The sequence below is a fragment of the Symphalangus syndactylus genome, chromosome 7 (assembly GCF_028878055.3).
Source record: "Symphalangus syndactylus isolate Jambi chromosome 7, NHGRI_mSymSyn1-v2.1_pri, whole genome shotgun sequence".
NCBI classification, from domain to species: Eukaryota; Metazoa; Chordata; class Mammalia; order Primates; family Hylobatidae; genus Symphalangus; species Symphalangus syndactylus.
Window position 1 is genome coordinate 78,252,937 of NC_072429.2, and position 24,745 is coordinate 78,277,681.

At 38.1% G+C, this 24,745-nt stretch overlaps 1 protein-coding gene across 4 annotated transcripts in view; it reads right to left on the reverse strand.

Moving 5' to 3' along the window:
* Nucleotides 1–3,030: 3,030 nt before the first annotated feature.
* Nucleotides 3,031–24,745, reverse strand: part of MRPS28 (mitochondrial ribosomal protein S28) — a 109,043-nt gene continuing 87,328 nt past the window's right edge. For all 4 annotated transcript variants that reach the window (XM_055286594.2, XM_063643342.1, XM_055286593.2 and 1 more), the window contains one exon: nt 3,031–3,462. In XM_055286594.2, the coding sequence (XP_055142569.1) occupies nt 3,294–3,462 (169 nt within the window). In that variant the 3' untranslated portion in view covers nt 3,031–3,293. The remainder of the gene's footprint in view (nt 3,463–24,745) is intronic.

The following is a 24,745-nucleotide window of genomic DNA, read 5'->3' on the forward strand; positions in this document are numbered from 1 at the left end:
GCCAGTTCCTGAATATTCTGAGGACTCTGCAGTAAATCAGGTTGGTTTTCAGCTTTCTGCACTGACAGCTAAGAATGTGTCTATCTCTGTTCTGCTATGTAAATGTCTATTCATCCATCTATTTTCAGATTGCAAAATTTTGTTCTTTTCCTGTTTTTCTCATACTTGACTCTTTTTGCTGTGGGTATTCATGTGTCTCTATCCATCAATCAATCAATCAGTCATCTATCTTCCTATTCATCCATCCATCTCCCTTTGTTGTAATTTAGTGAGGCTTTGGAGGGAATAAAATTAGATGTATATATTAACCGGACAGCTTAACCTGAAATTACAGATTTAAAGTGATACCAATCAATATAATTGTAAGGTTTTCTCCTGTAATGCTAAGCAGCTCAGGTGCAGGAATGAAGCAGGCAGACATTTAATCAGGGTTGAAGTTATGCCAGGTGAAAAATGGAGGGAGGGAGGAGACTCAACGGTGTTTTGTTTGCAAGAGAGTCATCATAGTGATGCGCCCCAGACTCTAAAGCTGGATAAAGAGGATAGTGAGAACATAAGATGATGAGTGAAAAAATTGGGAGTCACTCAAACAAATTTACAAGAAAAAAACAAACAACCCCATCAAAAAGTGGGCAAAGGACATGAACAGACACTTCTCAAAAGAAGACATTTATGCAGCCAAAAAACACATGAAGAAATGCTCATCATCACTGGCCATCAGAGAAATGCAAATCAAAACCACAGTGAGATACTATCTCACACCAGTTAGAATGGCCATCATTAAAAAAGCAGGAAACAACAGGTGCTGGAGAGGATGTGGAGAAATAGGAACACTTTTACACTGTTGGTGGGACTGTAAACTAGTTCAACCATTGTGGAAGTCAGTGTGGCGATTCCTCAGGGATCTAGAACTAGAAATACCATTTGACCCAGCCATCCCATTACTGGGTATATACCCAAAGGACTATAAATCATGCTGCTATAAAGACACATGCACACGTATGTTTATTGCAGCACTATTCACAATAGCAAAGAGTTGGAACCAACCCAAATGTCCAACAACAATAGACTGGATTAAGAAAATGTGGCACATATACACCATGGAATACTATGCAGCCATAAAAAATGATGAGTTCGTGTCCTTTGTAGGGACATGGATGAAACTGGAAAACATCATTCTCAGTAAACTATCACAAGGACAAAAAACCAAACACCGCATGTTCTCACTCATAGGTGGGAATTGAACAATGAGAACTCATGGACACAGGAAGGGGAACATCACACTCCGGGGACTGTTGTGGGGTGGGGGGAGGGGGGAGGGACAGCATTAGGAGATATACCTAATGCTAAATGACGAGTTAATGGGTGCAGGAAATCAACATGGCACATGGATACATATGTAACAAACCTGCACATTGTGCACATGTACCCTAAAACCTAAAGTATAATTAAAAAAAAAGTAAAAAAAAAAAAAAAAAAAAATTGGGAGTCAATGGGGATTGGAGTCTCAAAGATTTTTGAAAAAGTGCTCAATTGGGTACACAAAATTAAGGGAGCAGGAAGGATACTGAGTGGAGGGCTTAAAATTTAGATTTGAGACTTTGCAGAGGTGGCTATTGGGTGTGACCTTGGGAAGGGGTGGTGCGGCAGACTCTTTTGCCACAGTATCATTAATCCACTGACCTTCTACACTGTGACACTGTCACACCTCCATTAAGAGGTGGAGTCTTATTCCTTCCCTTCGAATCCAGACCCTCTAACTGGTTTATAACCAACTGGGTAGAAGTGAAGCTGTGTGATTTCTTGCGTTCGGTCAGAGTGTCGGCCTGGTTCTTATGGAATGCTCCCTCTGGGGAAAGCCAGCATCATGAGAGCCATCTACCCCGAGAATGCCATGCTGGACAGGCCATGTGTAGGTGCTCTGGTTGACTGTCCCAGCTGAACCTAACCTTTCAAGCACCCCTGCCAAAGTACTAGACATGTGAGTGAAGCTGTCTTGGACTCTACTAGAGCAGCCAGCCAGGTGACTTCAATTGATACCATAAGAAACGAAATTGCCTAGGCCAGGTCAAGAACCCCGCCTGTTTCTTGACCTACATCATTTGTGAAGTATGATTACATGTTTATGATTTGTAAGTCACTTTCTTTCATCCAGAGCTCTCCCGTGAGCTCCAGAGCCATATATCCAACTGCCTTCAGAACCTCTCCAGTTAGATGGCTAATATGCATCTCAAATTTAACATGTCCAAAATTGAGTTCTGAATAGTTCTCTCAAACCTGCTCTTACCTAAATCAGTTAAAGGCAATGAAAGTCTTCCAGTTGTGCAGGCCAAAAACCTTGTTGTCATCCTCACTCCTTCCTTTCTCACATATTCCATATCCAATGTGTTAGGAAATCCCATGGCCTCCATCTTCAAACTATATCCAGATTTCAACCGCTTCTCATCAGTTCCACTGCCACTACCCTGGTCCAAGCTGCCATCATCTCTTGCCTGGATTACAAGGATAGTCTCCTTACAGGTCTTGCTGTGGTTGATCTTGTTCATCTTAGGTCTACGCAGCTAACTTACTCAAAGGGATCCTGCTAAAATGTCAGATTATATCCTTCCTCTGCTCAGAAGCTTCCGATGACCTGCCATCTCAATCAGTAAATAAATGCCAAAGTGCATACTAGGAACTACGGAGCCTCCCTCACCTCTCTGTTCATCTCCTACTTTTTTTGTGCTCCTACAGTGGCTTCCTCCCTGGTCCTTAATCTGGATAGGTGCAGTTGTGTCTCAGGGGCTTTGCACTCATCGCTCCGTCTGCTGGAAAACTCTTCTTCAGAGACCCACGTAGCTAGCAACCTGTCACTCAGACACCTTGTAACCCCATTCCTTGCTTCCTTTTTCTCCTTAGCCATGCATCACTGTCAAACATACTATATATTTTACTTATTTATTGCCTGTTTTCCCCAGTGGAATGTAAGAGCCACAAGGCAGGCAATTTTGTCTAATTTGTTTACTGCTGTTTAAACTAGTACCATGCACATAGACAGCACTCAAAACGTATTTATTGAATGACAATTTCTTAGTACAGTGTATACTATCCCCACCAACGGAAAAAAACATTAAGGGCAAAACATAGGGTGGGGGGCGGGAATATTGCTAAAGAAAATTCTAATAAGAGTTATCTATAATTATAGCTTTTATTTATTATATCTTCATTCAATCATTTATTCACAATTAGTCTAATTGCATTCTTGATGAATACCTGACTTCAGCAAAGCAGTCAATCCACTAAGCAAAGTTCATTTATTTTTCATGATGTTCTTCTTTTGATCTTGAGTCTTTACTCTCCTGGATCCCTAAGAGAACTGCATCAGCCTCTAGTACAGTTGTATCTGTTGTTGCTCCCAGGAACCTAGACGTAAGTTCAAGATCTAATAGTCGCAACCGGACCCTGGTTCCTTTCTGGTATTTCCTAAATAGTAAAAAAAAAAAAAAAAAAAAAAAAATTCCATTAATTCTGAATATCATAACATCAACAACTAGTTTAACAACCACCACCAAATTCCAATTTTGTGTTAGCTCAAGATGACGTTAACACTGGTATCTGAGAAATAGTTGTATTTGACATAAAAGTAATTTGATTGTATCACAAAAGCCCCCACCGCCCAACTTCTTTGTTTTGAAAAAAAAAAAAAAGACAGGGTTTCACTCTGTTACCCAGGCTGGAGTACAGTGGCGCAATCAGAGCTTACCGTAACTTCAAACTTCTGGGCTCAAGCGACTCTCCTGCTTCAGCCTCCCAAGCAGCTAAGACTACAAGCATGTACCACCACAGCCAGCTAATTTCAGAGTCAGGGTCGCTCTATGTTGCCCAGGCCAGGCTGGTCTCAAACTCCTGGCCTCAAGTGACCCTCCCATCTTGGCCTCCTAAATTTTTGGGATAACAGGTGTGAGTCATTGCCAGCTCTAGAATTTTCATCTTAAAAGTTGCCTTTAAAGATTTTAAAACCACAGTAAATGGAAATTAAGGCAAGACAGTTCTTAAAACTGGTGTTTGCTTTAATTTGTCAATTAAAGTCAGAGAGTATCAAGGGGAAAAGAAGTTTCAGATACATTTTCCTTCTAAAATTAAAACTTTTATTTTTTTAATTTCTTTTTATTACACTTTAAGTTTTAAGGTACATGTGCACAACGTGCAGGTTTGTTACATATGTATACATGTGCCATGTTGGTGTGCTGCACCCATTAACTCTTCATTTAACATTAGGTATATCTCCTAATGCTATCCCTCCCCCCTCCCCCCACCCCACAACAGGCCCCGGGGTGTGATGTTCCCCTTCCTGTGTCCATGTGTTCTCATTATTCAATTCCCACCTATGAGTGAGAACATGCGGTGTTTGGTTTTTTGTCGTTGCAATAGTTCGCTGAGAATGATGGTTTCCAGCTTCATCCATGTCCCTACAAAGGACATGAACTCATCCTTTTTTATGGCTGCATAGTATTCCATGGTGTATATGTGCCACATTTTCTTAATCCAGTCTATCACTGTTGGACATCTGGGTTGGTTCCAAAGTCTTTGCTGCTGTGAATAGTGCCACAATAAACATACGTGTGCATGTGTCTTTATAGCAGCATAATTTATAATCGTTTGGGTATATACCCAGTAATGGGATGGCTGGGTCAAATGGTATTTCTAGTTGTAGATCCCTGAGGAATTGCCACACTGACTTCCACAATGGCTGAACTAGTTTACAGTCCCACCAACAGTGTAAAAGTGTTCCTATTTCTCCACATCCTCTCCAGCACCTGCTGTTTCCTGACTTTTTAATAATTGCATTCTAACTGGTGTGAGATGGTATCTCAGTGTGGTTTTGATTTGCATTTCTCTGATGGCCAGTGATGATGAGCATTTTTTCATGTGTCTGTTGGCTGCATAAATGTCTTCTTTTGAGAAGTGTCTGTTCATATCCTTTGCCCACTTTTTGATGGGGTTGTTTTTTTCTTGTAAATTTGAGTTCTTTGTAGATTCTGGGTATTAGCCCTTTGTCAGATGAGTAGATTGCAAAAACTTTCCCCCATTCTGTAGGTTGCCTGTTCACTCTGATGGTAGTTTCTTTTGCTGTGTAGAAGCTCTTTAGTTTAATTAGATCCCATTTGTCAATTTTGGCTTTTGTTGCCATTGCTTTTGGTGTTTTAGACATGAAGTCCTTGCCCATGCCTATGTCCTGAATGGTATTGCCTAGGTTTTCTTCTAGGGTTTTTATGGTTTTAGGTCTAACATTTAAGTCTTTAATCCATCTTGAATTAATTTTTGTATAAGGTGTAAGGAAGGGATCTAGTTTCAGCTTTCTACGTATGGCTAGCCAGTTTTCCCAGCACTATTTATTAAATAGGAAATCCTTTCCCCATTGTTTGTTTTTGTCAGGTTTGTCAAAGATCAGATAGTTGTAGATATGTGGCATTATTTCTGAGGGTTCTGTTCTGTTCCATTGGTCTGTATCTCTGTTTTGGTACCAGTACCATGCTGTTTTGGTTACTGTAGCCTTTTAGCATAGTTTGAAGTCAGGTAGCTTGATGCCTCCAGCTTTGTTCTTTTGGCTTAGGATTGACTTGGCGATGGCAGGCCCTTTTTTGGTTCCATATGAACTTTAAAGTAGTTTTTTCCAATTCTGTGAAGAAAGTCATTGGTAGCTTGATGGGGATGGCATTGAATCTATAAATTACCTTGGGCAGTATGGCCATTTTCACGATATTGATTCTTCCTACCCATGAGCATGGAATGTTCTTCCATTTGTTTGTGTCCTCTTTGATTTCATTGAGCAGTGGTTTGTAGTTCTCCTTGAAGAGGTCCTTCACGTCCCTTCTAAGTTGGATTCCTAGGTATTTTATTCTCTTTGAAGCAATTGTGAATGGCAGTTCACTCATGATTTGGCTCTCTGTTTGTTACTGGTGTATAAGAATGCCTGTAATTTTTGCACATTGATTTTGTATCCTGAGACTTTGCTGAAGTTGCCTATCAGCTTAAGGAGATTTTGGGCTGAGACGATGGGGTTTTCTAGATATACAATCATGTCATCTGCAAACAGGGACAATCTGACTTCCTCTTTTCCTAATTGAATACCCTTTATTTCCTTCTCCTGCTTGATTGCCCTGGCCAGAACTTCCAACACTATGTTGAATAGGAGTGGTGAGAGAGGGCATCCCTGTCTTGTGCCAGTTTTCAAAGGGAATGCTTCCAGTTTTTGCCCATTCAGTATGATATTGGCTGTGGGTTTGTCATAGATAGCGCTTATTATTTTGAGATACGTCCCATCAATACCTAATTTATTGAGGGTTTTTAGCATGAAGCGTTGTTGAATTTTGTCAAAGGCCTTTTCTGCATCTATTGAGATAATCATGTGGTTTTTGTCGTTGGTTCTGTTTATATGCTGGATTATTTTTATTGATTTGCTAAAACTTTATTTTAAAGTAAAATTTTACAAAAGCAAAATGGAAAAAAGTCTAAGTGTAAAGTACTCAGCATTTGGGATTAGTTGCATTGTTATTAAAATGTAATGCCAGTTGGATGAACCTGGAGGACTTTATAAACCAGGCACAGCATGACAAACCCCACATGATCTCTCACTTATATGTGAAATCTAAAAAAGTTGAACACCTTGAAGTAGAGAGAACTACAGCTCCTGTGGTTACCAGGTCAAAGGATGTTAGTCAGGATACAAAATTTCAGTTAGATAGGAGGAGTAAGTTCAAGAGATTTACATCATGGTGATGACAGTTAATAACAATGCTGTAGACTTGGAAATTGTTAAGTGAGTATATTTTGTGTTCTCATCATCAAAAATGATTAAGTACATGAGGTAATGCATTTGTAAATTAGCTTGATTTGGCTATCCCACAATGTATACATACTTCAAAACAGCATGTTATACCCAATAAATATGTACAATTTTTATTTATTAGTTAAAAAATAAATTATGAATGAAAATGTAATGCCAGCCATAACACGACTCAATTTAGTCAATAAAATATTCAAGTATTTTATAATACCAAATGAAAACTGATACCCATTTGCCTTTCTTCCTCAATCAATTATTTTAAAGGTTAAACATCAACATTATAGAATAGCAAATCTTTAAAAGTCTAAATATATACTTTATATTTTCTAATTTAATTTTAAAATTAAAATAACTTTATCTAAACAGAAAATGAGGAAACAAAGTTCTCAAAAGAGTCACTGGAAAATAATTTTGGTAGACTACATATGAATAGTCTCCACATAATATTTGGGTATTCTGAAGAAATTTACATATGGTCCATCAAGTAAACATTTAGGCTATTCAGCTTTTTTTGAGAAGCTACTTTTTCTGATTTTAGAAATAAATGTCCTTTTGTAAAATCTGGAAAATGATGAAGTCAGTCACATTTTCTAGTCCTTCTATATGTTTATATGCATATATGTATATATGTGTATTTGACATCATAGGTAATATTTTGTGTCTTTGTTTTAAAAAACTAGACATATCTTCCACGTTACAGATAGAAAAATTATGGTACACGGAAGTAAAGCTACTGGCCTAATGCCACACAGTGGTGTAAGAGGATTCACAGATTCTTCTGCTCCTCCTTAAGTTTTCAATTACCTATGACTTCTTGAAAGAACAGTAAACATAATCCCTTTAGGAGTGGTAAGAATTTATCACTTCATATAGTCTTATAATGTCTTTCCTATGAAGTAAAATATAAGCCATATTGCTGCCATTCAACTCATTATTTTAATTATTATCCATTAGAAAAATGGCTACTTTCAAACAAATTATCATTGAAACCAGTATCTACTGCCTCATGCAATGTTATTTTTTACATTTTTTTAAACTGGGGAAAAAGCCCCCCAGGCAGCAGTTTTTCAGAAATCTTGTATTTCCTATTAAAACCAAAGAATACTGCTGTCTTGAAAGGCGAATAGGATGTCTCCACTGAGCACATTCAAAACGAAAATAGCCTGTGTTTTTACTGCTTGGTGTGTTTCTTTTAACTTCAAGTGCTTGCTTCTGACTGATCTTTGTGAACTCCAGCCTAAATGGATTCAATCTCAGCCTTTACCAAGACTGCTCTCTTCCACTGTGCACTTTCTCAGGCCATATGCTGCAGTAAATGAGACTGCATGTCTGAGCTGTATAGGAAAAGGGCAATTAAATCTGGTTTTGCATTTCTGTATTAAGGGCATGGTTTAAAGACTTTCCTTTGGAGAGGTTTCTGACATTCTTTCCACAGACATTCTTTAACATCTGTCAGTGCATGCTACTGATGGTTCTCACAGACTTAAAATACAGAGAATCTCTCTGACTAGTTCTTTGATATAAATATATTAAGTAATACAAAGCCAACAAATACAAAGCTTGGATTGAACCTCGGTATCCAAAGAGAATATTGTGAGGAATTCTGACTTTGCTAGTCAAATTAGCTGTCTTGCTGTAATCATAATTCTCCGAAGTTTTAAAATAGTTCTTTTCAAATCATTAACCATCTTATGTTTTCATCCTACTAAGTTAAAATCATTCAGATATTTTTCTGGCTTTCTCACAATTCCTTAATTAGAGTTTTAAGACTACAGAAGAAAAGTTTCCATTTTCTCTTTTTTCAAGAGGAAGAAAAACATTTCTGAAGGTTTAATTAACATCAATTTGTTTCTTTTTCTAATTCATACAAATGCTCACAGTCATACCAATCTATATGTGAAGTCAGCAGCCACATCCCTGTGTGTATGTGTGTGGGTAAGTAGGAATGTGTGTGTATTTTCTTCTTTAAATAAACTATCTGGGCTTCAATGTCATCACTGTTAAAAAGCACAGGGTCAGAAAAGACCTTAGATCTTTTGCAGTTGGATGACTTTATTCTACTTTTATACAATTCTAAGTGCTTGGAAATTGATACAATGTAAAGTGATATTACATACAAAATTGATTATATACACAAAATGCAAACTTTTAAGCCTTTTTATTAGCTATATAAAACATTGTAATAATCTTGAACTTTCAATTAACAAATGAATCTTTATATGCAGACTACTTGGTTTATTTCAGGTTTGCCCCACTTTTTCAAAGTACCATCTGCCATGTTCCCTTGACCTTTCTAGTCTATTGCTTCTTTCCATTCAATCTGTAAGATGCCCATAAAAAGTCTCTCATTTGTTGTTTTTATTCCCTAGATAATCATAAGCATGTAACATTATATAACCTCTAACTGATTTCTAGACAATCTATTGAATAAGTGACTAATTAAACTATGTGTTTTAATATTGCTATGTGTTTTAATATTGTTCATCACTGTACTATCTGTACTGTACACCATCAAGCACAGAAGCCAAGATTAACAAAATAAACATGAGTGGGTGTTCAAAAAGTTCTACTCCTCTCCAATATTTCTAGTTATCATTAAAATTTCAAATACAGCACACATCTTAAGTCCTAATTTATTAACCCAGGCCATCAGAAGATGTAAATTGAGATATAAAAATTATTATAATAATAATTTTTGCTACCTGAATTATTCCCAAAAGTCCTTTAAAAAAAAAAAAAGACTAATGATTATCACTTAAAAATACTATCTAGAGTGTGCCTACCATGAGGCCAAATAAACAATATGTATAACTGGCCTGTTGGAAATCTACATACTCTCATGGCAATGAGCAAAAGATACTGTTCATAATACACCAAAACACATTTCCTCAAACTGCAATTATCCTGGATAAAGATTTTAATCTTGTTCTAAAATTCTACTATGAATATATAATTTTCAAGTTCTTTTTAACCTTGCCGGCCTAGTATTTTGTGCCACCACAAACAGAAGTTTTGTCTCTTGTTCAAGCACTGATTTATTTTATAAAATGTGAAATGGAGCATTTAAAAATGTCTAGTAAATGATTTCATTTTTTAATAATGTGGAATATGCATATAATACATTATAAATGGTATCAATTATGACAGTTACAATTTTTTCTCAAGTTACAAAAGAAGATGTGTAAGAAATGAGGGAGGGCCAGCCATGGTGGCTCACGCCTGTAATCCCAGCACTTTGGGAGACCGAGGCAGGAGGACTGCTTGAGTTCAGAGTTCAAGACCAAGATTGCTTGGGCCTGGCTGGTCAAGGCCAGTAAGGCAAGTAAGCCAAGATTATACCACTACACTCAGGCCTGGGTGACAGAGCAAGACCCTGTAGAGAAAAAAAAAAAAAGAAAAGAAAAGAGGAAAAGGAAAACCCTGTCACCTAACAACCATAACAAGTCTATTTTTATTAAAAAACTAAATAATTTTTGCTAGTCAAATATGAATACATACATATGGAGTCTATTTTTATTGAATAACTAAATCATCATATCAAGTCTATTTTTATTAAAAAACTAAATACTTTCTGCTAGTCAAATATGAATACATACATATGGAAACGGTGAAAAAAAAAAAAAACAAAGAAACAGGAGTAAATGCTTTCAGGTACCTGAAATATGCTGATGACTAAAATTGGGATCAAACTTGGCAGTAGTATTATGGCTTTTAAGCAAAAAGGGATATGTTTTGGAGTATGCAATTTTCATTTTAAGAGAGAAGAAAATATATACATTTATTGACTGAAACAAGTTTTTTCAGTGTAGCACAGAGGTTTGACTGTGACCAAGTACAAGAAATCTACCTTTTCTGGGCTGTTTACTCATCTGCAATATGCAGCACCTTGCAAGTCTGACAAGAGGCTTAAAGCATTAAGGTATGAAAAGTGCATGGCACATAATAAATACACAATAAATAGGAGCTTACATCATCAATACTTATTTATAAAGTACAATATGCAACCAAAAGGACAGTCACTTCAAATATGGTTTTACTAAAGATACTAGAATACTGTTCAAGTGGACAAGTCTAGTAGCAACCTTCAACATACATAAAATAAATGACAGGAGAGCAAAACTCATTGAAGGCATTCTTTGAGTTTGGGGATTTCGGGCAGAGGGAGGGGATCATAAGGTCCAGAGATTACTCTGTAGTTTACAGCGACAGACTTGGTATATCTGTGGGGAGCCTGAGCTGGGAGCTATCACAGAATATCTGTGGAATATTTTTAAAGTTGTTTTTCTTAAAAAGAAAATACTGATGGCCTGGGGTCCAACCCAGACCTGATCCAGCAAAATCAATAGGGTAGAGCTGGAGATTCACACATTTGGGAAAACACTTCCCATATGAGCCTGGTCTCCCGACTGTTCAACAAAATCACTGATTAATGTGTTCAGCAGCTATTCTCCAAATGGTTTGTGGTAGTTTGGGGCCAGGCTGAATCTTGCTTAATTCAAGCCTTAATTTCCTTACAAGTGCATGCAGTTTAGACATTATGTAGAAGGTCAAAGTTAGAACTATGTGTTTTAAATATCAGCTATGACAGGACAAAATTGTTTTTCCATTATGAAAATTAAAGAGATTAACAGGTATTTTCACCTAAACAAAAGGCTGAATCATTTTAGCTTGGCTACATAAGGTTTACTGTCATTAAGGTTGTACTTTCATGACCAAAAGACGTAAGATTTTCAAAATTACTAGCGCAATGCTCAAGAACATAATAACACTTGCTCCATACACAAGAGTCAAGTTTTGGCTTGACAACTGCTTGATGGCAAATGCTATTTCCTGATTTCCTCATCCCTAAAATGTCCTTAATAATGTCCTTCCATGGTAAAACCTCTGTCTCCAGATTCGTAATCCCCTGCACTTTTGACTACATTAAGAGAACAGAAAACTTCCAAACTTGTTGTACCACCCATTTTCAGGTTTGGTTAAATCTTGTTTCTGTCTCTCTGAATTAGTTACTTATTAAATAGGTATTGTTGAATTTTCAACAAACACTTGTCCAATACCTATATGAAGTAAGAGGATACCAACAAGAATTAGAGAGACTATCCCCTCTCCTCTCCTCTCAACCCCAGGAGGCAAAGATAGAGGGAAAAGTCATATACACTAATTCCCTCGGTGGGAAGAACTACTTTAGGTCTGTCGTGATTTCTTTGTCTTTTCAACAAGAGATGAGACTTCATGGATCCCTTTTGGAAAGCCAAATACTTAAGAGACTGTTATTACAGTAGAGTATGTAGGCTAGCAATGGTCAGAGAGAGGAAAAAATCTTTCATAAAAGAATCAGACCCATGCTGCAGACCCCATGCAATCCAGAGTGCTTTAAATAGCCTCTTCTGTAGGACAAGAACCAGGGTCAATGAGGGGAGCAGAAGGGGAAAGCGTGGAGCACAAAGACTACTGTCCCATGCTGACCAGGCTTATGTTAAGCAGATTTGAAAAAGACTCTCGGCTGGGTGTGGTGGCTCACACCTATAATACCAGCACTTTGGGAGGCTGAGGCAGGAGGATAGCTTGAGTCTAAGAGTTTGAAATCAGCAAGCCCTTTTCTCTACAAAATAAAAAAAAATTTAAAATTAGCCAGGTGTGGTGAGTGCCTGTAGTTCCAGCTACTGGGGAGGCTGAGGCAGGAGGAGCTCTTGAGCCCAGGAGTTCAAATCTGTGGTGAGCCATGATCACACCACTGCTCTCCAGCCTGGGCAACGGAGTGAGCACCTGTCTAAAATTAAATTAAATTAAATTTAAAAAGAGACTTTCAGGGCTTAGAATAGAGTTCGTGACTTGACCATAGGTCGTGTTTGATATTTGCCCTTTGCACCCCCAATTTGGAGTATATATATATATAAAATTTTGAGACACAGTCTCTGTCACTCAGACTGGAATACTGTGGGGCACAATCTCAGCTCACTGCAACCTCCACCTCCCGGGTTCAAGAAATTCTTGTGCCTCAGCCTCCCAAGTAGCTGGGATTATAGGTGTGTGCCACCACACACACCTATAGAGATGTGGTTTCACCATCAGCCCAGGCTGGTCTTGAACTCCTGGCCTCACCTGATCCACCTGCCTTGGCCTCCCAAAGTGCTGGGATTACAGGCATAAGCCACCATGCCCAGCCTGAGTACATTAATTAAACACTACAGGCCAGGCGTGGTGGCTCACGCCTGTAATCCCAGCACTTTGGGAGGCCCAGGTGGGTGGATCACCTGAGGTCAGAAGTTCAAGACCAGCCTGGCCAACGCATAGTGAAACCCTGTCTCTACTAAAAATACAAAAATTAGCTAGGCGTGGTGGCGCATGCCTGTAGTCCCAGCTACTTGAGAAGCTGAGACAGGAGAATCGCTTGAAACCAGGAGTCGGAGATTGCAGTTAGCTGAGATTTTGCCACTGCACTCCAGCCTCAGTAACAAAGCAAGACTCCGTCTCACAAACAAACAAAAAACAAAACAAAACAAAAAAACACTACAGTTCATGCTCTTTATTAAAAACTGAGGGTACTGCAGCTTAGAAAATTCTGTTAAAATAAAAATCAACTACATAAGTACAGAAAAGCAAGCACTTTAAAGCCACTTCATGTGAGAAGGTGGTTTTAGATCATCAAAAGCTCAGTAAGAATCAACAACGTAGTTTTAGGGCAGGGTGCGGTGGCTCACGCCTGTAATCCCAGCACTTTGGGAGGCCCAGGCGGCGGGCGGATCACGAGGTCAGGAGATCGAGACCATCCTGGCTAACATGGTGAAACCCTGTCTCTACTGAAAATGCAAAAAATTAGCCGGGCGTAGTGGTGGGCGCCTGTAGTCCCAGCTACTCGGGAGGCTGAGGCAGGAGAATGGTGTGAATCCGGGAGGTGGAGCTTGCAGTGAGCCGAGATCTTGCCACTGCACTCCAGCCTGGGTGACAAAACGAGACTCCGTCTCAAAAAAAAAACAAAAAACAATGTAGTTTTGCTCCCCCAATAAGCTAATGTAATTTTAGGCTGAATTAGAAGTATATATTCTATTCTATAATGTATAATCTGCATAATAATCTCAATCTCCTTTCACTTTTCTGACCATATCTAGACTACTGTGACCTGCTCCATGCAACACAATTAGAGGGTCATTGATAATCGGAACCTATCAAGAAGAGGATGGTGAAAGAATACTGTACTATGTTGAATGAGGAATTGGGGAAGGAAGGCATTTAGCAGACTGGAAAAAACAGCAAGAGGACCCTAAACCTCTCTGAATTTGCAAGGGTTTAATATTAAAAAGGTGACAGTACTTATTTTATGTAACTATATATTGTATGCCCCCGCTCCCCTCAAAAGCAAAAATAAGACAAATGGGTAGAAGCTTTAGGATGGCAGATTCATAGCAGTGTAATATGAGAAAGAACTTCTAACAGAGCTGGCTGGAAAGGGAGTAGGTTTTTTTTGTGTATTAATGGTGGAAATCACAGGGAATTTTCAAAATGGATGACCTTTGTGGTTATGGTGGAGTTTGAATTCAGTAAGGGTTGAATTAGATGACTTTCAAGATCCTCCCATTTCTAAAATTTATGATTCTGTGACCCAGAAAACCTAATAGTTCTCCAACACCAGAAGGCATGAAAGCTGGAAACCAGATTAAAAAAAGAGCAGCCAGCCAAACAGTCAGAAGGTAGGTCAGGTGTACAGTAACAAACTTAAGATCTGATTATCTTTCAGTCTACCTATCATCATTTAACTCTGGTAGACCATGAAGTACAACACTCTCAGTGACTTACCACATCCATAGGTGCCCTGACTTATTACAGATAACGATATCCATTATGCATAATTAGCTTCTTTATCTGACTCAAATCTGAAGCTAAAGATTATTCTGGACATGATTTCCTGGATAGATGGCCAGCTAAGTTGTGTTTCAGATAGGAGGATCACTTAATTAACTAGGCAACACAGGTATTTTAGTATATTAATCACTTCCCTAGGTAGGCAAGTCCTAAATCACCCTCTTCTCCTATATGAGGACACATGGAGCTACCATTTTCTGTTCCCGTGTTACTCTTTAATCTCTGTCAGTGTAGCACTTTTGAACTTCCACTTTGCAACACTGGACTACACTATACACTATATGTAGCAAGCATTCTATATGTTTGTAGAAGATTTTAGTAAATACATACTTTCAAATGCTATATAACACATCTGCAACTTTTTTGCAAACTGGGGGTCTGAAGTCTTTGGACAAGTCTGCATTCCACCACCTGTCATATGTGCTCCTTAACTTGGCTTCCAATCTCAAAGCTGCATTCACTTATTTTAAATCTTGAGGAGCAGCATAGGTGTTGACAATGTGTTACTTAGAATGTTCCAAGTATTCCCTGATCTCTGGGTCATTCCTGTCAAAACAGGAGTGTGACTACACAGTGACCAGGATGCAAGCTGATGATATTTTTGCTTCTAATCTGAGAAAAGAAATTGCTTTTGTGCAGATTGGTATCTCTAGGGTGACTTTGTTCTAAATGCTAATATCTTATTCTAAATATCATCGATTGTCAAATACCTTTGGAATAAAATTCTGCAAAAAAGGTACACACTTCACAATTTCTGAATAAAAAATATCAAACCATCTCCTTATGATTTAAATTATAAATAAGAGCTTTATTGTTTGCTTTTGTTTTTATTTTGATGGAAATAGGACGTTGAGGCAATTTCCTGGAGATTAGACAATGACATTATTTTAAACTTTTTACTACCCAGGAAAAAACATTCAAATAATAAAATTCAAAAAAATAGTGTTAGGCATATTTTGAATAATATAAGTATCTTTGCATAATTCTTATGCCTTTAAAGTAAGACAAAACAGGGTAGAATAGTGACTTATTTTTGTCTTCACCACTAAGAAGGAATTAGTAGTTCCTAATAGAAACTCTGATAAGCATTCACTTCCCCTGTCAAATTCTGTTTTATAGAGGTTATCTGCATCTAGTGGTCCTTGCCCATTTGGACTTCCTAAATCAGTGGTTATGACATAGAAAGAGATCTCAAAATCTTGGAGCTTTCTAACTCTCTAAGAAAAGATGAAGAAAAAGCAGAATTCTGTACAGAGAGCATGTATCATACCATATTAATGGGTAAAGAAAGCCGGTTTACTGGTGGGAACTAATTAAAACTAGGATAACAAATGGACAGTGTTTAAGACACTCCTTGTAGGTGAACAACTCTATGATCATTATGTAACTCTAGGCGAGGTATTCAGCTCCTCGATCATTACTGTAAAAGAGGAATCACCGTAGTTCCTACCTCATAGGATGGCTGGGAAGATTGTAGGAAATAATGCATATAAAAGACTTAGTAGGCCGGGCGCGGTGGCTCACGCTTGTAATCCCAGCACTTTGGGAGGCCGAGGCGGGCGGATCACGAGGTCAGGAGATCGAGACCACGGTGAAACCCCGTCTCTACTAAAAATACAAAAAATTAGCCGGGCGTGGTGGCAGGCGCCTGTAGTCCCAGCTACTCGGAGAGGCTGAGGCAGGAGAATGGCGTGAACCCGGGAGGCGGAGCTTGCAGTGAGCCGAGATTGCGCCACTGCACTCCAGCCTGGGCGACAGAGCGAGAGTCCGTCTCAAAAAAAAAAAAAAAAAAAAAGACTTAGTAAATCCTCAGTGAAAGTCCAGTCAGGATAGGCCTTGTTTAACAAAGAAATAATTCAGGTACAGAACTAGCTACTCTCTGTCATAAAGCAGGTCTGGCTGTTAAGGTTTACTGGAGCTGACTAATTGACTAGCAGGAGGATTGTCTATGTTGGGAGTAGACAACAGTTGATAGGGAAATTTTCAAAGATGTTGTGTTCAACGAATTAAGCTTAACTTTGGTGGGTATCAGTTAGCTAAAGGCTTCTAATCTACTGGATAAGCAACAGCATCTGGACTTTTGAAAAAGTATGCCTCTAGGCCGTAGAGGGCCTTTCTGTTGACAGCAGGGCCCAAGTGACTGAGGATATGGGAAAAGAATATGAGCCTTGAGAAAGAGGGGCCCTGCAGGAGTACTTGCCCTGGCCCTGGGGCTCCAGCCTACCAGTTTGTTCACTGGTTCATTCATTCACTCAAAAATGTTTTTTAGAGGCCCATCTGTGGAAGATACTGCTCGAGATGCTGCAATAACCAGTAAGTATAGAAGAAGGAAAGGGTTCCAGTACTCTTGGAGCTTACACTCTGCTCGGAAGAGAAAGACAATAAACCAAAAAACAACCAAATCAAATAGGAGTAAGTGTTGTACAGAAAATAAAAATAAAGTGATATGTTAGAGAGGACTAGGGAACAACAGTAGACTGGGTGGTGAAGGAAGGCATCTCTGAAGAGGGCACGTTTAATGACAGGAAAAGGAGCCAGCTGTGCAAAGATGGGGACAGAGCTTTTCAGGCAGCAGCACCGTTGGTTCAAAGACTCGTGGTAGGGTGAAGTTGGCACGTTCAAAACCAAAAGGCCAGTGTGACTGGAAAGTACTGGCAGGACTCGCAGGTCAGACAGGAAGGCAGGAGGCAGGCCATGTAAGGCTTCATACACCAAAGTAAACGGTTTGGGGTTTCTTTTAGGTGCTCTGGAAAGCCTATGGAGGGGAAGTGAATGATCAAATTTCTGTTTTGAAGATCACTCTGGCTGCTCTGTGTAAGAATGAATTCTAAGGGACAAGGATGGAAAGACACTGGGCAGGGAGGGTGAAGTGCTAATCAGGAAACTTATCTGTGGACAAAGGCACTGCAGCAAGAGAGAGAGGCTGTGCTGGCACCCCACATTCCCGGCAGCCAGATCTAATACCACTGATAAAGCTGTCTGTCTTGGTCAGAATTCACTCAGGGCCATGGTAGAGTCAAGCTTTGCTATACTGCCTGCACTCTTCTTGGTTTAACAAACAGTTCATTCAGGAACAGAACCACACCTTCCTATCAGAATTGATGGCGGTCTGGCTGTAAGGTAGTCTGGGTGGGTAAACTGACTTGGCAGGATTGTATTCTTATGAAGGCAGAAAGCAGCTGACAGTTTTCAAAGATGTGCGGTGGGATCTGGGGAAGCAAGACCTTTTTTATTTTCTACAACAATGTGTACTCCTACATTTGCTTGTTTATATATGTGTATATTAGTTTGCTCGGGCTGCTATAACAAAATACCACAGATTGGGTGGCTTAAACAACAGAAATTTATTTTCTCACAGTTATGGAGGCTGAAAGTCCAAGATCAAGGCTCAGGCCAATTCAATTTCTAGCGAAGGTTCTCTTCTCGGCTTGCAGAGGCTGTGACCTCACGTGGCCCTCTGTCACTGCATGCACATGCAGAGTGTTCTTTCACGTTTCTTCCTTCTTTTATGAGGCCACCAATCCCACTGGATTAGGGCCTCAATCCTTAGACCTCACTTAACCTTTATTACTTCCTTACAGGTTCAATCTCCAAATACAGTCAGGTTGGAAACTTGGGCTTCAACATATAAATTTTGGGAGGATAAAACTCTGTATATAACAAGGTGTTATTATCATATGAATGTCTATTTGCACGCAAATGTTCAATTTATTTGAAACATGTATTAGTCACACATTATGTGCCAAGGAGATGCTCAGGAGATGAAAAAGAAGTCAGTGATCTTAAGGAGGTTACAGTCTAGCAGGAAAGACAACCATGATGAAATGAAATACACTAGCGGTAGAGTTAAATGTAAAGAAATTCTATTAGGAAAGAAGTATCAAGGAATTCTCGGGAAAACAGCTGAAATTTGTGTTAAATTTTATAGAATAAGCTGGAAGTCACCAGTGAGGCAGACAAGAAAATTCAGACCCACCCCAAAATACAAACTGTGAAAAAGGTGTTCCTTTGACTATCCTAGCCTGAAGATATTTATTCTTTTACTGAGTTTCAAGAATAATTATTGTTTGCACAGTTCATTTGGCCACTAAAGAAGTAATGCTCTGAGATTGGACTCTCGTTATTGCCTGAAACTACGATTGAAATCTTTTGTTATCAACACCTTTTAATGATTGCGTTTCTTGTTTACTAACTAGAAACTAGGTTTTTCCATGGTGAATATCTGATGAATCCTTTGACAGAGTATATCAGTAAATGAATGTTGATTTAATTTGACAAGATTGAAGGAAATAAAAGAGAATGGTTAGCTGTGAGAATTAGAAGCAGTGTAATCTGGTTTCAATTCCTCGTAACTAGGTTATTACCGGTTAATTTTTCTGCGTCTTACTTTGTCAGAAGAGATGGTTGACTAGATATCTATGGTTCCTACAAAGTCTAAACCTTCATGAACATTAGTTCAATCTCTAATTCAGCAACCCCATCTAATTAGGGTTGATCTTAAGGTTTCCACCCTTTACTAATTTTTATAGTCTCCTTTCCCTTCCTGTCTGAATTTTATGTAAGCAATTAAAAGGCCACAAAAATTCATTCAATATTATATAACATAAAAGGGAGAAGGGAGGGACGAACTAAAAAACATTCAATTTCAATCCTTAAAATTTACATTTTAACCTTAAAATACAGTTAACATCTAGGCTAACATCCAGTACAACATAGCTAATTGTCCTACTTCAAGTAAACCATATGGAAGACAAGGACAGATAATACTGGCAAGCCAATTAAAGAATACTCACCTTTGCTTTCTGGTGATTAGATTTATATATATGTTAAACATTTCACAACATAGTATTTATATTTAAACAAAAAAGCACTCCAAATTTACACAGACTGCTAAAATGTAAAGCATGTAAATCAGCACTTTCTAGTTTGTAACAAAACTTTATCTTAAATGAACAAGTGGGTTAAGAAACAACCTGATTAAAATATTTCGATAACAATTCTGAAAAACACTAGTTTAGCAATTATTAAAAAAAATGGTTCCATTTGAAAAGTGGTTACAGTTTTAACTTTACAGTCACAAACTCTTTTGTTGAATTACATTAAATAAATTGGTTGTTAAAAACTAGTGCTTGCAAAAGTAATTCTAATGCCCAAGTATGGGACGGGCTCCATGACCACAAAACTATGCCAGCTCTACCTTTTAAATAGACTTTGCCAAAATGAGTGTGTTATTAGCCAGGCTTGGCTGAAACAATCCACTGCCCACAAAGCTACTTTAATGTACTGTCTCTATTGAAAATCACAGTAATCCAACAATACATTACGATACTTTCCCATCACTGCAGCAATTCCCACCACAGGCAACACTTTGTCTCCAACAAAGAAGCCTCACATTCTACGTCTGCAGAAACCCCAATCCTGACTAGTACTGTATGGCTGCCAAGAGGAACATCTGTGTGCTCAACAGTACACAAAACTGGCTCTTTTCTTTTTTTCTTTCTTTTCCTTTCTTTCTTCTTCTTTTTTATTTCCTAGACAATAAACTGTGTGATTGCTTGGTAAGGAAATGGTCTTTCATTCTCTTCCTCTTCCCTTTTATTTGTTTGTTTGTTTAACACAACAGTCAAACAACTACCTCTGCCATCCACCATTACTTTAAGGGCAAACCCTGAAAACACAGTAAAGTTTATTTTCAGATTTCATATAAGCTTAGATTTGTGATTAGCTGAAGAGTGTTGACTTTAAAGATGAAGACTCTTAAAGGCATATTAATAAAAAGGAGCTATCCAATTCTGAGAATAGTCTAGAATGTCATTTATGTTTGTGGAGTGATAAATCCAAACAAAACACTAAAAAATCGTAATATAATTCTTGAGAGTAAAGAAGTTATAAACTAAATGTTCCCCGTAGAATATTTACAATGTAAGCCAGTATTTCTATACAAATATTACATTTTTGTATTTTACACCAAGAAAGACTTTTCTGTTATGTTTACTCAAAGTAATAATTTTGCTTAAAGAAGTAAAAGAAATTGAGGCATAAGAGCCAAATGGACAAAGAGATGACTAGGAATTCATCAGAGAAAAATGACTTATAAACATTCAACCTTAATCTGCTCCCTAGACAAAAGAAAAAAAAATCCTCTAGTGCACTGATAATCACAAAAATGCAAATTAAGTCCAGATACTTTTGCTATTAATATTAAATATAATATTAATTATAAAAAAAATAGAGGGGCCAGGTGTGGTGGCTCATGCCTATAATCCAAGCACTTTAGGAGGTCAAAGTGGGAGGACTGCTTGAGGCCAGGAGTTTGAGATCAGCCTGGGCAACACAAAAAATTTAAAAATTAGCCAAGCATGATGGCATGCTCCTGCAGTCCCAGCTACTCGTGAGCTGAGGTGGGAGGATACTTTGAGCCCAGGAGTTCGAGTTCATACAGTGAGCTATGATTGTGCCACTGTACTCCAGCCTGGGTGACAGAGCAAGATCTTGTCTCAAAAAAATAAAAAATAAGATAAAAATAAAAATTAATAAACTAAAAACCTACCCATGTTTGCAAAGAAATGGGCTAGTTCAGATTTTAAATTAGCACTACCTTTCTAAAAGTGAATGATTTAGTAATATGAATGTTTTATACCAATTTGTCCGGAAATTCAGAAATTCTACTCATTGGATTTTATCCAACACAAGTAAAAAGAGATGGGCATAACAATGTTTACTGTACTTTATTTAAAACAGAAACAATTTAGAAACAACCTAACTATCCAACTGTAGGGGATTGGTTAAATTATGATGTCTCTACAAGGAATACTATACAACCAAAAGATGTTTAATATGTAACAAAATGTTCACTATATAGTTAACAGACAAAAATATTAGGTTACAAAATATGACGTATGATGGCAACCCTTTTAAAAAATCTGTGCTTGCTTAGAGAAAAGAAAAACATTAATAGTACTATCTCATGATGGTATCATAACGTATTTCTCTATTTTTTAATAAACAACCTCTTAGTTTTGTTTTTTTGTTGTTTTTCTTTTTGAGACAGGAGTCTCACTCTGTTGCCCAGGCTGGGGTGCAGTGGTGCTATCCCAGTTAACTGCAACCTCTGCCTCCTGGGTTCAAGCGATTCGCCCACCTCAGCCTCCCAGGTAGCTGGGATTACAGGAACCTGCCACCATGCCCCGCTAATTTTTGTATTTTTAATAGGGACGGGGTTTCACCATGTTGGCCAGCCTGGTCTCAAACTCCTGACCTCAAGTGGTCCTCCCACCTTGGCTTCCCAAAGGGCTGAGATTACAGGTGTGAGCCACCTCACCTGGCCACAAGCTCTTAGTTTTATAATGAGAAAAAACCCTGCATAATTGCCTCTTAGAACAGACAGGAATTTATTATCATTGAGGAAGTAAAGCATAACTCGTTTCTTCTCAAAAGTTACATTAATATTTTCCTAGGTTTTCAAAACTTGTTCCCTTGAAAATCATGTAAAATTTTACCAAAAAACTGTAATAAGAAACAAATAGGAAGACGTGGTCAGTACAATAATTTGAGGGACTGGGGGCAGGAAAATCTTAGATTTATCACTTTAAGTTGTAGTAGGCAACCACAAAATTACAGCTCAAGAAGTTTCATGAAGATATAGCTATAGCTTAGTAATACTGATTTTCAATGCCTGAAAAAACACATCATATGAAATACACCTCTAATTTTCAGTAGGTTGAAACAATATAAACAACAAATAACTAAAATCTGTGTAATTGTGTGTGCTTTTGTGTGTGCAGTTATCAGTAGAAGTGGAATAAATAGAAAATAATGAAGTTTTAATTATTTAAATCAAAGACAATGCAGACTTTCTTTTTACCTTTCATAGTGTGATACTACCTTACACCACCAAACTGGATTAGTAAGGAAATCACTTTCTGGTTTTATTTTTAAAGAATGAAAAGGTATTCCCTGATACTTTGTATATGTTTGTAAAGCAGCTGTTAAATAAATGAGAAACACAGGGCTGTACTCTATTAAGTGACACCAGCTCACTACATGGTATTTAAGAAGGTTCACTGAAAAAGCAATAAAAAGTGTCCTGGTTTCTGATCTGGATTTCTCCTCACTGTACACAATCAGAGTTCATGTTATATTTTTAAAGAAGTATTTAACTAGAACCTGATTAATTCATCTTTTTGGGGGGGAAGTGTGTGTGCTCGCTGGTCTACAACCATTGTTCATAAATAAAACTTAAGGCAGAAGAGTAAACTTAGTATGTGAAGACCTGTCAACAAATAAGGCAACTTTTGAAGGATGCACAGATTCCTTCTGATTCAATTGCTGAATAAACATACTTCGGGAAAGTGCTCACCTATCAAGTGAAATCCAAGTGCTACATTAAAAAGACATAGGTGGGGGCATGCTCCTATTGGCCACACATCGTGTTTTGCACTTTACATGTTATTTCATTTCTTCTCACACAAACAACTTTAGAAGAAGCATTACTATCACCATTTTCCAAGTGAAAAACTTTCCCAAAGCCATAAAGCTAGTAAATAGTAGAGGTAGGATTCACACCCTGTTGTGATTGTGGGCTGTGGTTTTTTTTTTTCAAACCATGCTATTGAATCAAGAAAAGTAGAAAAACTGAATGTTAAAATTAAGGTTTTAAAGCTCATTCTTTTTGGTAAAAAAATAAAATTGAGATACCTTATGGTTGAAGTTTTAGTAGGGAATGCCACCAGATTAAACAACAACAAAAAAGAACCTTACTGTTGCCAGTATTTTCCCTCCCCTCAAAGACACTGGCAAAGTGCATCTGTTTAGAGAAGGTTAGAGCCAAACCAAGTGTCCCACAGAAGAGCATCTGTACATAACGGAAAATTCTGTTGCAAGTCTGTCAAAAAGCTACCTTAGACTGTCAAATATACAGACCAAATTGCTTTCTAGAGAAGTTGGACTACAGGTTCAGTTTTATAAATGAGTTCTCTGTTGAGGGAACCCTGATTTGATCGAACAAACAAATGAAAAAGAAACACGAAATTTTTACATACATTTACAAATATTATGTAAACATTTAACATAAAATCTACAGATGGGGGATTCCTTGGATGTGCTGAGCTGGCTATGGAAATGAGAGGAAGGTGACAGCTTCGCTTCTAGTTTCTATCAATATTCACTAGCAATCACAGTTTCAGAGATACCTACTGAAAGATCAGGGCAGAGGTTCTCTCCAAACACCTTAAGACTGGGTTTAGTTACCTCACCCAACTTTCACTAATGATTTTCATCCTTCCCTTCAGAATTATTTTGCTCACATTGAAAAAACATCTCTAGTGGTCACATCACATTCTTACTCATTTGAAAGCAAGACCAACACTCCTTTGACAAAGTCATTGCTTGCCAAGGAGCACACTGATTCCTTAAGTCTCATTATGGTGCAGTAATGCAATCAAACATTTTCTAAGTCATCAATCAGCCCATTATTTAATCCTTTTCTGGCATAGTGGTTTTAAAGCAGAAAATACACCTAGTTAGCGTTGCCTATAATATACATACTTCCTTGCCTTTTTAAGGTCATTATAAACATAACTGCATTTTAAAATTTACTGCACAAGCCATACTGTGATTTAAAAAAAAAACAAAAACAAATCAGCCTGGTCTCAATCATCCATTAAGAAAAATCTACTATTAAATATTCCAATACAGAAATTTCTTTTAAAGAGTGTAATTTTTAGTTTTCTGGTCTGTTTCCACAATGTACTTGCCTCCCTAGTACTTGCCTCAATTTCCGATATGGTTTTTAGAAGAAAACCACTTCTAATCTCCTCTTAGCTGAGAAGCCAAATAATCTTAGTAAGAAATATATGTTGGCCGGGCACAGTGGCTCACACCTGTAATCCCAGCACTTTGGGAGGCCAAGGCGGGCGGATCACGAGGTCAGGAGATGGAGACCATCCTAGCTAACATGGTGAAACCCCCGTCTCTACTAAAAATACAAAAAATTAGGCAGGCATGGTGGCAGGCGCCTGTAGTCCCAGCTACTCGGGAGGCTGAGGCAGGAGAATGGCA